This window comes from Dipodomys merriami, unplaced genomic scaffold (genome assembly GCF_024711535.1).
Source record: "Dipodomys merriami isolate MVZ:Mamm:240054 unplaced genomic scaffold, mDipMer1.0.p SCAF_34, whole genome shotgun sequence".
In the NCBI taxonomy this organism is placed as follows: domain Eukaryota; kingdom Metazoa; phylum Chordata; class Mammalia; order Rodentia; family Heteromyidae; genus Dipodomys; species Dipodomys merriami.
Genome location: NW_027204937.1, coordinates 8547986 through 8563745, shown reverse-complemented (window position 1 = coordinate 8563745; position 15760 = coordinate 8547986). Strand labels below are relative to the sequence as shown.

At 40.4% G+C, this 15760-nt stretch overlaps 2 protein-coding genes across 11 annotated transcripts in view; one reads left to right on the top strand and one right to left on the bottom strand.

Annotated features, from left to right (window-relative positions):
• Osbpl9 (oxysterol binding protein like 9) overlaps positions 1-11599 on the top strand; it is a 127110-nt gene extending 115511 nt beyond the window's left edge. For all 10 annotated transcript variants that reach the window (XM_069987247.1, XM_069987245.1, XM_069987249.1 and 7 more), the window contains 9 exons: positions 3546-3717; positions 5275-5359; positions 6362-6472; positions 6940-7003; positions 7085-7225; positions 8601-8679; positions 9411-9502; positions 10086-10221; positions 10411-11599. In XM_069987247.1, coding sequence (XP_069843348.1) covers positions 3546-3717; positions 5275-5359; positions 6362-6472; positions 6940-7003; positions 7085-7225; positions 8601-8679; positions 9411-9502; positions 10086-10221; positions 10411-10485 — 955 coding nt within the window. In that variant the 3' untranslated portion in view covers positions 10486-11599. The remainder of the gene's footprint in view (positions 1-3545; positions 3718-5274; positions 5360-6361; positions 6473-6939; positions 7004-7084; positions 7226-8600; positions 8680-9410; positions 9503-10085; positions 10222-10410) is intronic.
• Positions 11600-11681: 82 nt separating this feature from the next.
• Nrdc (nardilysin convertase) overlaps positions 11682-15760 on the bottom strand; it is a 66122-nt gene continuing 62043 nt past the window's right edge. The window contains exons 28-34 of the mRNA XM_069987238.1: positions 14315-14362; positions 13997-14049; positions 13540-13623; positions 12995-13085; positions 12652-12768; positions 11998-12087; positions 11682-11901 (exon numbers count right to left, since the gene is read on the bottom strand). Of these exons, the coding sequence (XP_069843339.1) occupies positions 11704-11901; positions 11998-12087; positions 12652-12768; positions 12995-13085; positions 13540-13623; positions 13997-14049; positions 14315-14362 (681 nt within the window). The 3' untranslated portion in view covers positions 11682-11703. The remainder of the gene's footprint in view (positions 11902-11997; positions 12088-12651; positions 12769-12994; positions 13086-13539; positions 13624-13996; positions 14050-14314; positions 14363-15760) is intronic.

Genomic DNA, 15760 nt, shown 5'->3' with positions numbered 1-15760 from the left:
ATTTCTGTTTATATCACTTGACCTTGCACCGTATTTACTGAAACGATATAAATCACAAAGGTTGCACAGGGTATGTGCACACTAGTTAACACTGACATATATACTCCATTCTTGATAAAAGATTTAAGAGAGTGATTTAACTAGTTCCAAAAAGGAAAAAAATTCAATGAATATGACAGTGTTGAAATTAATATGATCGAAGGTCAGACAAAATCCTAAGAGGCTCAGATTGCCAGCCTTGAGGGAAAAAGTTAAGCAAGCCCTGAGTTCAAGCCCCCAGTACTGGCACCCAAAAACAAAAAAAAAGCAATTTAACAGATAAGCTTTGTTGGAAACATGCAAGGAAAAATGAAAAGTATCTGTTCATCACATATACATTTGAAATTTAAAGTAGTTTATATTTGTGAGAATGTAAACTTTGTGTGGTCCCTAGGTAAACCACTTAACAAATTAAAAAAGTAGCCTGGCACCGAGACTCACCCTGTAATCCTAGCTACTTAGGAGGATGAGATCTCAGGATGGAAGTTCAAAGTCAGCCTGGGCTGGAAGACCGTGAGACTCTTATCTCTAATAAACCACTCAGAAAACCAGAAGTGGCGTTGTGGCTCATGTGGTAGAGTGCTAGCCTTGAGCTGAAGAGCTGAAGGACAGCATTCAGGCGCAGAGTTCAAGCCCCATGACCGACAAAAAAAAAAAATTAAAAAGTACAAACCAGGCACCAGTGGCTCATGCCTGTAATCGTAGGAATTCAGGAGGCTAAAATCTGAGGATGGCAGTTCAAAGCCAGTCCGGGCAGAAAGTCCATGAGGTGCTTATCTCCAATAAACCCCCAAAAAGCTGAACGTGGAGCTGTGGCTTAAGTGGTAGAGCACTAGCGTTGAGCACAAAAGCTCAGAGCCAGTGCTCAGGTACTGAGTTTAAACCCCAAGACCAGCACCAAAATAAATAAATACATAGAAGCACAACTAAGAAGCCAATGAAATGGAACACTTAAAATATCACATTGAAGCTAAGAGAAGCTGCAACAACCTTATAGCAAAGAACATAGACACAGACTCATCACCAGTTTGCCTGGAATCTTTACCACATGTGGTGTTTCTGCTCTAGCAAAACATGATACCTTTTCAGTGGGGACCGTGTTACTTTTTTTTTTAACCAACTTATTACTTGAAACTATAATATAGCCTGTTTGCTGTGACAAGGCTATGATATATATTTTTTCCTAGTGGTATGATTTTAAATGACCTTAAATTGTTTTCCCACTATCTAGATGATGGCTATTTAACTTTCCCAATATGCTTCTTGTTATATGTGAAATAAATTTCTTATGATATCAAAAAAAAATCACATTGATTTCCTAAAAGGAGTAAAAGAAATAATGGAACAAGGAACATTTAGAAAACATCTTAAGCCTATCAAATCAAAAATTACACTAAATATAAGTAGAATACGCCCTCTATTTAAGAGAACACAAAGGTCAAACTTCATTTTTAAAAAGATGTATTATTTCTTTTTTTTTTTTTTTTTACATCACACACAAGCTCTGCTGCTGAGTGGCTTTAATGTTTAACACAACATCTAGGGAAGTTTATTTGTATTTCTCTAAATGGTACACTTTTCTTTGGAAAACAAGCCCTGTAGAGTTCCATCAAGTTGTATCAGCCTAACACATATTTCTAGAGGACTAGCACATGCAGCATTAACTACAAGGATGGAAAACTAATTGGACCCTCTGATGAAACTCAAGCCATTTCAACAAAAACATTTCAAGGTAATGTGTCAGAACACATCAATGACAAAAGATTTGGTCTGCTAAGGAATCTGGCTTAATAGCTAAACACTTGAGACCACAAACCAGGTCACGTTAGAGCTTACAACAAACATCTTCACCTGCCCAAAACCAAGGTGAAACTAGAAAAAAGCGTTACAAGATGTATTATTTCAAAGGGAGAAACTTTAATAAAAGACACTGCTGGTTAAAGAGGAAGGATAGGCCCACAGATAGAGTTCACAGGTGAGGTGCCCACCTAGCATGTATGAGCCCTGCCTTCAATCTACAGTACTTCAGAGAAAACAAAAAGGTAAAGAGAAAAAGGTAGGCCAGGCACTGGTGGCTCATGCCTATAATCTTAACTACTCAGGAGGCAGAGATCTGAGGATCACAGTTCAAAGCCAAAAAGGTAAAGAGAAAAAGGTAGGCCAGCACTGGTGGCTCATGCCTATAATCTTAACTACTCAGGAGGCTGAGATCTGAGGATCACAGTTCAAAGCAGTGCAGCCAGAAAGTCTGTGAGACTCTCATTTCCAATAAACCACCAGGAAATGGGAAAGTTAAGATAAAGTTACCAGAGGTAAGTAGAGTCATTTTGTAATAAAAGAATGAATTTTAATACTTATAAAGCGTATAGGTATGTGTAAACATAGCTTCAAGATACTTGCAGAAATTGGTGAGACTAAGTGGAGAAAGTTCCCTTTAGAACTGATTATTCTGCTTCCTAAGAAAATCAGTAACACTATAGGAGATCCAAACCTGAACCCAACTGACTTTTCTAAATATTACCAACAATTGTATAACATACTGCCTTTGCAAGAATACATAGAGGGCTGGGAAGGTGGCTCAGTGGTAGAGCGCTTGCCTCCCATGCATGAGGCCCTGGGTTCGATTCCTCAGTACCAAATAAACAGAAAAAGCCAGAAGTGTCACTGTGGCTCAAGTGGTAGAGCACTAGACTTGAGCTGAATAGATGAGGGACAGCGCCCAGGCCCAGAGTTCAAGCCCCACAACTGACCAAAAAAAAAAAAAATACATAGACTGTTCATCAGGATAGACCATAAACTTAGAGGCCTTAACAAGTTTAAAGTGACTGCAGTCACACATAATGTATTTTCTGACCACAAAAGAATTAATTTGAAGTTGATGATACAAGCTAGCCACCTGTGACTCACATCTGTAATCCTAGCTACTCAGGAGGCCAAGATCTGAGGATCAAAGTTCAAAGCTAGCCCTTGAAGACAAATCCAAGAGACTTATCTCTAATTAACCTGCAAAACTTCAAAAGTGAGATGTGGCTCAAGTGTAAAGCACTGAGTTCAAGCCTCAGCACCAACACAGACACAAAAGAGAAAGAAAAAAATTGATAACATATAAGCAAATCTGCTTAGTAATAACATAGTACACTTAAAGGAAATTCTAGAAAAAAGCAACACTAAGTAATCTATGACAATAACCACTAGCAGTATTTATCTCAAGGAGAGGTAGTGATTGCTTCAAAAGGGGAAGAGGGAAACTTTTGAAATAATGAAATGTTCTGAGTCCTGATTAAGTGATGGTTAAGTAAATGAATATAAACAGTTGCGAAATTCTTCTAACAAAACACTAAAATCAGTTGGTTTAATTACATAGATTACAGCTTAATTTGAAAATTAAATCCATATACACAGTTTCATCCACCAATGGCTCAGGGTGGACCGTGCTGAGAGCCGCTGCGTCAGCTTGCATGCTGCCAGTAAGACATGTCAGTACAGTTGGTCTTTTTCTCTTCCAGCATTAGTGACCAGAAGGATCCCAGGGATCGCATGGTTCAGGTTGTGAAATGGTACCTCTCAGCCTTTCATGCAGGAAGGAGGGGATCAGTCGCCAAAAAGCCATACAATCCCATTTTGGGTGAAATCTTTCAGTGTCATTGGACATTACCAAATGATACTGAAGAAAACACAGTAAGTTCCGTGCTATGATTTAAATTAAAGTTGTATTTTAAATAAGTTGTACTTAAGGTTTCTTAAGGGAGATAATAATGAATGCAATGATGAAAGATATTCACCAGAACTGGAGGTATGGCTCAAATGGAAGGGCACCAGCTGTGAGAGGAAAAGTACAAGCATGCAGGGCTCCGAGTTCAAACCCTGGTTCCAGTGCACAGACATGTGTGCACACACACATGCAGAGTGTTGTTACATGAACATAATGAGATGGAAAAAGAATGGAATGAGATGAGGATGGAGATTGAGAAGTTAGGTCACACGGCATCTTGTACATCTTAATTATAATTTTGTGGCTAGTCAGAATTTTATTTTTGTTTTGAAAAGACTATTATAATGGCCAGGTCCCAGTGGATTGATCACGCCTGTAATCCTAGTTTCTCAGGAGGCTGAGACTTGAGGATTGCATTTGCAAAGCCAGCCTGCCTACCTCCAGTTAACCAGTAAAACATCAAAACTGGAGATGTGGCTCAGTGGTGGAGTACTAACCATGAGTGAAAAAGCTAGTAGGTGAGAGCACAAGTCCGTAAATTCAATCTCCAGTACTGGCGCCCGAGTACCCCCCTCCCCCCCCCCCCCCCCGACACATGCAGATCAGTATAATGATTTTGTGAAAAATGTATTTAGGAGCAAGGAGAAAGGAAATACTTGGAGGTGTATACTTTAGCACTTGGTGGTGGTGTCATTTACTGACAAGGATTGGTGGGGGTGGGGGAATGAGACAAATGGAGGAGGAGGAGGGGGTAATGTTAGACAAGAAGCGTGCTGCCTTACTTATGGAACTGTAACTCCTCTGTATATCATCTTGACAAAAAAAATTTCAAAAAAAATAGGATTGGACTTGAGGGAAAAGTCAAGAATGCTAATTTGAAATTCATGTCTAAGACTGTTAGACATGTAAATAGAGCTGCCAGTTTGGAATTTCAGAGTATGTACCTCAAGAGAGAAGTTGGAGCTGGAGATGGGACCTCTAGAGTTTATAGAGATAGCAGCAGAAATCCCTAGATTTGTATGAATTTTATGGAAGAAGACAGCCAAGACGGTCGAAACTCTAGAGGGTGACCCAGAGTGAGCCCTGGGACTCCAGCATGTAGAGGTTAGTTTGAAGACAGTGACCAGCAAATACATGTTAAAAAGGCATTTAGGAATAGAAATGGAAAATTCCCTCATCCACAGCGCCTCGCACATAATCATCCTTTAGCAAACGTTACTTTCCATGTCTTTCTCATTCTAGTTAACATTATATATGATCTTCGCTAAAGTTATAATCTGATCTTGTTTATTTGCCAGATATAAGTGCCTGTTCTGTGCCAGTCCTATCCCTGAGTTAGGCATATGAGCCTTTAAGAATGTCTTAGTGTATTTAGGGAGACCAACACAAAGCAGTAACTAAGTGCCATAAAAGAAATACACATGGAGTGTTTAGTGTTAGTAATGGAGGAAACAGAGGCTCTAGTTAGCTGATTCTGCATGGTCATTGTTTCCCAAAGAAAATAATGTTTTATTTTCTTGCAGGAACTAGTTTCAGAAGGACCAGTCCCCTGGGTTTCCAAAAACAGTGTCACATTCGTGGCTGAGCAGGTCTCCCATCATCCACCCAGTAAGCTCCCGGTTCCTCTACAACATCCACTATTCAAACCATTCTGTATGAAGGATCATTAAGAGCTCCTCAGCTTCTCAGTTGTATGATTAGCTACATGGTCCCTGTTATCTTAACTAGAAATTTGATTCCTCTTACCTGTTCTTTGCATAAATTTTAAACACTCTTTTACCATCTCTGTATAAAAAGAAGGGATTTGGCTGGGCGCTGGTGGCTCACGCCTGTAGTCCTAGCTACTCAGGAGGCTGAGATCTGAGGATTGCAGTTCAAAGCCAGCCCAGGCAGGAGAGACCGTGAGACTCCTATCTCCAATAAACCACCAGAAAACCGGAAGTGGCGCTGTAGCTCAAGTGGTAGAGGGCTAGCCTTGAGCTGAAGAGCTGAGGGACAGCGCCCAGGCCCAGAGTTCAGGCCACACGACCGACCAAAAAAAAAAAAAAAAAAGAAGGGATTTGGGTAAGCATTGTTTAATGCTTCTAAACTCATTTTACACATAGTGCCATAGAATCTGTAGCAACTTTGAGCTAGCTTGTATAATCGGTGTATAGTTGTTTTGCACAATATATCCTGGACACATACTCTGAGCATCTTTTTATTCGATATGGTATGAAGACTGGAGGTATTGAATAGGCCTACATCGAGGTGGCACATGGGTAACCTTACCAGGAGAAGAGATGACCCTTCAGATTTTAAACTCAGATTGGCTGCCACCTCATGTTTCAGGGTAGGTCTGGTCCACTTGGTTCTGAATGCTTGCTTTCAGTGGGGAAAAGGTACAGAAGGCAAGTACACACCTCATGGCTTAACTTGAAGCTGTTCTTGTAGGGGGTAGATGGTTTTCCTATAGAGTCGGTTTTGTGCTGTTGTTTTAGCTTACATTAGTTATACAGAGAGGAATTTGATACATTTCCACAAGTTTACAATATGCCCTTTGAGCCAGTTTCTTTTGGTCATGTAACTATAGATCTCTAATGCGTTAATGAAAAAACATTTTCTATTCAGTTTCAGCTTTTTATGCCGAGTGTTTCAACAAGAAGATACAATTCAATGCTCATATCTGGACTAAATCAAAATTCCTGGGGATGTCTATTGGGGTACACAACATAGGGCAAGGTAAGCCTGTGGACATTAGGTTATGTTTTTTGTTGTTGGCCCCAGAGGCTTTACCTCAGAACCTGGATGCTGTTCCCGAATTGTTCAGCTCAAGGCTAGTGTTCTACCACTTTGAGCCACAGTGCCACTTCTAGTTTTCTGGTGGTTAATTAGAGATGTGAGAATCAGATTTTCCTGCCTGGGCTGGCTTTGAACTGCAATGTTCAGATCTCAGCTTCCTGAGTAACTAGGATTACAGGCGTGAGCCACCAATGCCCAGCTTAATTATAATGTTAATATGTGCTGGACACTTGGAAGGAAAATGGCCCCAGAAAGCCAAACTGGATGCCATGGTTTGTGCTTAAGCATGTGTATTAGGTGAGGTGAGGTGGGGTACAAACCAGGTCATCCCTAAAATGAATGGAGTACCCATCAACCAGAAGCTTATGGCCAATTGATACCAGAGATTCTGCTTCTTCTCTCCTCAGGTTGTGTCTCATGCCTAGACTATGACGAACATTACATTCTCACATTCCCCAACGGTTATGGAAGGCAAGTAGACCCTACTGTTCCATAAATCATGCTCTTCTCCTTCTTCCTGTCAGCCTTACCCAAGCATTTTTGATTTTGCAGGTCTATCCTTACGGTGCCCTGGGTGGAATTGGGAGGAGAATGCAGTATTAATTGTTCCAAAACAGGCTATAGTGCAAATATCGTTTTCCATACTAAACCTTTCTATGGAGGAAAGAAGCACAGAATTACTGCTGAGATTTTGTAGGTATTTCGTTTTCTACCTCGGTGCTCTTCCATTTTTCTGAAATACTTTTTTTTCCCCTTAAACTTGTCAAAAACGGACCATTTTGATAGTTTTGTCTTTGTAAGCGTGTTTACAAATGTGTTATATTTCAGTTTATTCCTAAAATCCTGTATTAAAAGAAGACCTAAACGATCAGAGGCCATGGATGGGAACCTAATTATCAGTGGAAAACTAGGTTTTCCCTAGGTTGCCTACGTCACATAGACCACGTATCATCTCCCAAGTCTTCACAGTGCTTCCCATGCCTTCGCTGGGTAAAAAGAGGAACCATCACAAGTAGCAGGCATTTATTTGGTTTGGTTCCAGGAAAGATAGCTGTGTTAATAGGTGATTAATGGGTTCCCGGGCAACCTGAAAGAGCAGTCTGCAGTGTTGGGACACCGGTTTTTCTCTTCCCAAAAGGCCTTGTTGGGAACTATATCTAAGATGGGAGATGCATGACGGATTAATGGGCTTTCTAAGGGAATTTAAGTGGAGTAACAAAATCAATATCCACAAATCTTGAGTAGGATGGAGTGGGTCTTGAACATAAAATGGAGTTTACTAAGAAACAATATAAAATAGAAATAAGAAAAAAGGTTTGCAGTAGGAAAATATGGGCAGAGCTTAATGAGCAGCCTAGTTCACATGGTAACAGCCACTCCCTAAACATCAGTTGATGGATATAGGATATTCAGAAAAGATATGAATGGGCTTGCTCCTCAGAACTCGAGAGATGGTACTAATGGCTACAGGGACTGCTAGCTCAGCAGAATTTTCTACACCCTCAGTTGTAAGTTCAGAGCCCCTGGTAGAGTACTTAAAATTTGAGGTTTGAGCAATCAGATAAAGTACTACTTTACATGGGTCACACTCAACCTTTTTCAATTCTGGATCCCTTTATTAAGAACCACCCAAGAGGGCTGGGAAGGTGGTTCAGTGATAGAGTGCTTGCCTTGCATGCATGAGGCCCTGGGTTCAATTCCTCAGCACCACATAAGTGAAAAAGCCAGAAGTGGCGCTGTGGCTCGAGTGGTAGAGCGCTAGCCTTGAGCTGAAGAGCTGAGGGACAGCGCCCAGGCCCAGAGTTTAAACCCCATGAGGGACCAAAAAAAGAAAACCATCTCCCAAGATTTTTATGTTGGTTTAGGGAATCTACAGCTCATTAGCATTCTGTTCAGAGCTCTCCTTCTCACAGTGGACCTGGCAAATCCAGTTCCATTGCACTGCTTTCACTAAAGGCTTCATAGTCATTCTGTGTTCTACTCTTTGTAGATAGCTACACTGGCCACATTATTGGGCAGAATAATTTTCACTTTGATACTAACACAAAACGTTTCCTTTCCTGTCTAGTTCTCCAAATGACAAGAAGTCTTTTTGCTCAATAGAAGGGGAATGGAATGGTGTGATGTATGCAAAGTATGCATCAGGGGTAAGAACCTATGTTTTGTCACATTTTAAATTACAGTGAATTGTCCCTTATTTTTGCTTTTCTCATATGGAACCACTGAGACCAGCTCTAAAAGTCATCTCTTCAGGGCAAGACTTTTACTTTCCTTTCCCTATCTTCTAATAGTACAGTTAATAGTATGATCTTTTATTTTTTTTCTCTCAAAACAGAACAATGTATGTAAAACAATAGCTGACACTTAGTAGCCAGTCAATGTTGTATATCAAAGTGTGATTTTTGTCAAACCAAGGGCTAAAACTAACTTGCATGTTGTTCATATGCATTGTTTTAAGTTACTGACTGCCTCTCAGTAGGGATAAATAATAGTCCTGCTATCAAGAAACTTTTATTCTGTATAACACCCATGAAGTGATCTCATTAAGTCAGAAAGAAAGGGGATCTGAGTAATAGAACTGATGAACTAGACTTTGGAAAGAACTTGCAAAATATTAAAAAAAAAAAAATCTTCAGACAGGCTGCTTAATGTGGATTTTTTGCTAGGGGTCTAGCTCCCTAAAGAATTATATCCCTAGCATGTATCCAGGTTGGAATGCCAGACCTGTGGACCTTCGGCACAACTGCATTTGAGGTTTAAGACTACATATGAAACTACGGCCTTAAGATACTTGGGATTTATCTGTCAAAGTCTTCTGGAAGGATTGACTTTCCTCCAGTAATTTTGAATAAGAGACTTGTCTACTTTTGCTTTCTAGGAAAACATGGTCTTTGTAGATACCAAGAAGTTGCCTATAATCAAAAAGAAAGTAAGGAAGTTGGAAGATCAGAATGAATATGAATCGCGCTGGTAAGGAAACATAACCGGAACAGTCGCTTAGTGCTTACCCAGTGTCTAAGCATAGCTTAATACAGACTAAGCTCAAATGATTGAATTCCTTTGTTAGGACCAAGCACTTTGTAGCTTTGTAACCATTAAAGTTTGCTTCCTGTGCTGTAGTAGGAATAGTCTTGAAAGAAAGCCACATCTTATACCCATAAGCATTTCCAGCTAACCTTTTGGCCCTGTTAAAAATCACATTTTAAAATGTTTTTTTTCTGACATAAAATTTAGCCCCTGTGATCTAGCCTTGAGTTCTAGAGAGGTTAGCTGACCCTCCAAAGCTACATAGTAGAGCCAGAAGTAGACTCCCAGATCTCAGCTGAATGTTCTTTCTCCTCTGTTGTCCCTATCCTATGTCTCTGTTCCCTTATTTCCTTATTCCCTTTGGTAACTAGCAGAGGACTCTTCTGGGCTTTTTTTCCCCCCACTAGCTTTTTTCTTCTTCCTACAGCACTTAAAAGCCATTCGATTTTTAGTTATGTTATATTCAGACATAGCTGTAGGCATTCATTCTCAAGAGTGCCAGCTTCTCTTGATCTCTCTTCTTTAGCCTTTGGAAGGATGTCACTTTCAATTTAAAAATTAGAGACATTGATGCAGCAACTGAAGCAAAGCACAGACTTGAAGAAAGACAAAGAGCAGAAGCCCGAGAAAGGAAGGAGAAGGAAATTCAGTGGGAGACAAGGGTAAGCTTCTACCTCTCCTGTTATTCCCCCCTGAACACTGATGTATACAGTGAACGCTGAAGAAGTATCAACCACTATTTATCAATGTGTTGTTCTCTGGTCCCTACCTGAAATTCAACCATTAACATGAAAGAATACATATGTGTAAGTACAAAGGAAATGTAACAGAATTTTCCGTCTCTCTTCCAGTTATTCCACGAAGATGGAGAATGCTGGGTTTATGATGAACCATTACTGAAACGTCTTGGTGCTGCGAAGCATTAGGTTTGGGAAACACAGAGCTTGCACCTGATGACCAGGGTAGTAGGCATAAATAACTAAGCAACAATCTTCCTTTGGGAGAACCTATCACTCCCTTCTTATTGCAGTGGTTCCTATCTCAGGGATACTGGAGTTTCCAGCGCAGATGAACAATTAAAACAGGAAAAGCCTCCCATTTTTTTTTCCTCTGTGGCAGTTAAAATTTTGACTTCAGTCTTGAGCAAAACTATAGGTTTTGAAACAAATCCCATGCTTTTGAAAGCATTTATGAACCCAAGTCTCTCACTCTGCACTCTAGTTCCAATGTTAGACATACAACCTGTTTCCTAGGTCATATAATCTTGGGTTCTATACACATACATATATATACACACACACACACACACACACACACATATATATATATATATACACACACACATATTCACACATATATAAATCTGATGACAGTCGTTTTTTCATAAATACTTCCATCTATCTCTTGTAAATACTGGTTCCTCTGAATTTAGATAATTAGCGCAATGTATTAAAATCAAGTGTTAGGAAATTTCATGGTTTCTCCTATAACGACTTTTATTTTGGAAATGAACTATTAAAATTACAATTTAATTATACTCAATGCTTCTTAAGGCTTCATAAAGTAATTTTTCCAACCTTTTTAAAAAAATGTGTGCTGCTTTTATTATCTTTTGTTAAACTTGGAAGCCAATTATTTGGCAACCCTGACTACAGGAGATAACTTTCCTTATATTCTGACTTAAGCTATTATCATACTGTTCCTCCCAGTAATATTTTTTTGCCTTCTAGGACTTAGGAGTATCTCGACCCCACAGTAAAATGAAACAATAAAAAAGAATGCCACAGGCAGCAGATGGCTCATTCTGGAGGGAAATACAGAACTATCTTTATTTAAAAATAATTTAAAAAAACAACAGGTACCTAGCACGTAGGTACTTGAACAAATGGTTACATAAAGAAACTCTCCTGAGGACAGCTTTGCAATCTCAAATGTCTGATCACACTTGGCCCACCCAGTAATTTCTCTGCCAGGTTACCTGCCAGTTCCTGCAGTAACCCTGGATTTATTAGTATTTGTAAATCAAATTCTGGAATACCAGTGCGAAAATCCAGTGAAAGCCCTAAGGCCGTAGTAGTGTACAACTCCATAAAATACAAACAAATCTTTAAATACACATTGCTTCAGGCCAACGAGACTGCAGTTTATTGGACTATTTTATGGTAGGGGAGAAGGTTGAGTGTTGCTGTAAAAGCCCTGATATCAGTAATGGGGATGGTAGAGTCTGCCAACAGAGGAGAGGGTGGCAGGTAGGCCAGCTGCATCCCTTCACAAGAAGAGTTAGGATCCTCACCAGAAGAGCTACCATCCTCTTCCAGTTCATACTTTCCATATCCAACAACCTGAAAGAGGAAAAGGCTCAAGGTGAGAAGTATACCATCAGATTGGGGCAAAGACAACCTAAACTCAAATAAATGACAAGACTGGAAAGAACTCACATGAACGCTGAGCATTTTACTTCCTGATCCTCTATGAGCCTTGAACCAGTTGACTAAGTCTAATTTTGAGAATGACTTCAGTGCTTCAATCTTAGAGGAAGGGAAGACAGAAAAAAATCTTTAAAATAACTCCCAATCGCTTGGCATCTGAGCAACTTTAATTCTTCTCCATCTCATCTTGCCCCTAGCCTCCCAGAGAAAGATAAAGATGAGCCACTAAAACAACACCTTTCTATTTTGTAGCAAGTAAGCAATACCGTAAAGGAAGCCAAATACCATATTCTGAGCCAGAAACCCAAGTGTTACCTCATTTTACATTGTACAATCTTGCTTCATTAAGAAAATTGGGAGTGAGCTGGCTTGAACAAGCCTTTTCTTTTTAATAACCTCTCAATATCCTTTGATTATTAAAGACACAAAAGTCTTGTTATCTCTAGCAGAACCCTCTTCCTCCTCCACAAAACCTTATAGTCAATCTCAATAAAAAGCAAATAGATGGAGTTCAGGTTTCATATGTTGCTCATACAGAGGCAAATAAGCAAGTAAACCAGGTCAGCATAAATGTCCTGGGTTTCTCTTCCACACAATACTAGTTTGCACATTAAATAAGGCTCTATGAAGTTCATCAGGGCTGTCTTGCTCTAAAAATCATACCTCATGGGCAAGGCGGTCAAAAAGATACTGCTGTGTCACTACTTCATTCCAGTTCCTGTCTACCTCTTCCCCAAGGTGAGTGTCCTCGCACTCTTTGAGCTTGATCAGAGCTGTAACCTGTTCCCACCAAAGAGATACATATTCAAACATCATGTTGGCACCAATTCCCCCAGAACAAACTTGACTTGTAATAAACCTGTCTGGCATGGGGATAAGGGAGGAGGCTAATGGGTCATGTCAGATTGTATGGGCTACAAAGCTCAAAAACTGGCCAGCACATAAGGACTGTGAAGACTGGTTTTGCTCTCTTAAAGGCTTATGAAGACCAGACTGGTACTGTCACCTGGGTATTGAATGCCTCTTCAGTGAGGTTCTCAATCTTCTCCTCAAAGCTGGAAAGAAACTCTTCTATTTTCTTATCAACAACTTCAGAGCTGAAACAAATGAAAAGTTTCACCAGAGACTTGATCTCAGGCAGAACTCAAAGGTAGGGTGAGGTAGGACTAAGGTGTATTCTTAAGAAAAAAGCTGAAATGTCTCCAAAGCCATATAACTGTACCCTAAATCAGAGAGAAAAGAGAATGAGGGAAAAGCTCCCTCTCCCAAAACCTGCAGCCCAATTTCCTAGTACCCTCATAATGAACTGGGCCTGGCCATTTCAAAGCCTTACACCTCAGTTCTAACCTGAATGGCAAGTCAGGCATCTTCACCTTTCTTGGCAAACCCTCCAGAAGGACTTGATCTAAATACTGTGAGACCTTCATCAGTACTAGATCAAGCCATCTCCTTTCCCATTCCCCTGCCAAGAACTAGCACTGCTTGGTCAGAATCTCAAGAGTTAGTAAGAAGGTACTTATAGCTCCCCACCTTGGTCACTCCTTTACTTACTTGTATTTTGTTGCCTGGGTCCCCACAGTGACAGAGAATCCTAAAATCCCAGATGTATTCCTACAGGTTGGGTAGACATGATACCTACAGCCAGAGTGAAAAGTCACATGAGCTCATGTGGACACCTTGTCCTGTCCTGTCCTGTCCTCCAAGGTATAAGATATGAAGAGGGAAGCCTTCCACCTATCCTTAACTGGATGGATCTGGAGGGTTAAAGAGGCAGCTACTTCTTCTTCAGGTCAGAGTGTCCACTCCAGTGCTGAATAGGGGACCACAAACTGGCTTTCCCATGCTTATCCTGAAACCTGAACAAACTGAAAGCCTGACCATAATCCAAAATGCAAATTTTAGAAATTCTGACAATAGTAACTTGAAAGGCTGCTTAGTCAGGATATCTCATCAACTTTAGCCTGCAAAGCCAGGACTACACTCCGAAGAGTTCAGTGCCAGCACTTACCCAAGAGTCTGCTTGGTTCGGAGGAAGTCAAAACAAGGTTCTTCCATATGCATCTGTAATTCAATATATTACTCAGCCCAATCTGAAGCAGAGAAACCTATCTCTTGCCCCTGAGACATTCATATAATACCTCCAAAGTCCAGCATCCCTTATTGCCTTTTGCCTAAATGCAGTCACTTAAAAAAATGACCACGATTACCTTAATGATCATCTCTTATTCCAATCAAAGATCACCGACCACCCCAACCCCAAGGCAGAAACTCTGGGCCTCACAGTGGGTCCGAGGTTCCTGAACACACTGACTGCACACGTACTTACCACAAGCAGTTCCATAAGAGTATATTCGCGTAGACTCCTGGGACCTGACTGAAAGGAGAAAGAGACCAGATCAACTGAATACTAATGGCTCACAGGCTTTTAATAATCTAGCTATCCTTGACAATAAATTGTTGAACAATTTTATCTGTCTTCTCATTAACCTGCAGGTCTGAGAACAGGAATCACGTTCTATTACCTGTATTCCCAGCACTAACATGGAAGTACACATAAACACACAAGTGAATCCAATAATACTTAACCTGCCAACTCCTGCCTGGAGGACCCAGGAAACCTACAGTACACATTGTAAACTCAAGTACTTGTAGTGCAAAGCCCTAAAGAGTACAACGGTATGTTTTGAGATCATGAAGCATTATCTAGAGTATTCCTCAAATGAAGAAACAACAGGAGCTTCTGAAGTCATCCATACTCAGAGAAACAGCAGTTGATCAGAAAAATACCCAAGAGGCAGATCAAAAGACTCACTGACTCATTAAGATGATATAGGGTAAGGTTCACACTAACAGGGATGGCCATGTCATAAGGCAGTAAATTTACTTAGAAAACCAGCTAAAAAGAATAACAAGAAAAGACTCAGGCCCAGAGCCAGAAAGGAACAACAAGTTCACAAGGCCATGTCTCACAACATTCAAAACAGGGATCTTCACAAAGCCCGACAGGGAAGCGACTTCTTCATGCAGAGAACCTTGGACCACAGTGGCAAGTCAGGGGATCAGGGTGGAAAGGCATAGATTCAGAGATCCTCATAATTCTAGAAATAAGTGGGGCTAGTCACAGCCTAAAGCAGGCTATGATGAGCAACTGGAACTGCTGAAAGGTATTTATTTAAAGCTCTCCCCTCCCCCACTCCAGAATGGCAAAGAAAGAATCTAAAAACAGAACACATATCTGAAAATGGAATACATTTCCAAGACTTTGAACCTTAGGTTTGTCATCTGTGAAACAAGTAATAAATCCTTCCAGATAAACCTGTATGGCTCTTGTAGTCATTGTTTGATTGTACTCAGGAAGCTGAAGGTCATGATTTAAAGCCAGCCAGGGCAAAAAAGTCCATGAGACTCTTCTCTTCAACTCACTAGCAAAAAGCCAGAAGTGGAAGTGTGTCTTGAACAAAAAGGCCAAGTGAGAGAAAGCATGAGGCTCTGAGTTCAAGCCCCAGCATACCAAGCACAACATAACAATTACAGTAATAATGATGATGGTTCGCTGATTGATGAACCAACACCTCATTGTAGTAAAAAAAGATTCTATTTTACTGATAAGCAATTTTTAAATGTGGATGCTTGTAGAGGACAGATGGCTCCAAACAACACTGTATAAGTTTGGGGGCTGGGAAGGTAGCTCAGTGGTAGAGTGCTTGCCTCACATGCATGAGGCCCTGGGTTCGATTCCTCAGTACCACATAAGCAGAAAAAGCTGGAAGTG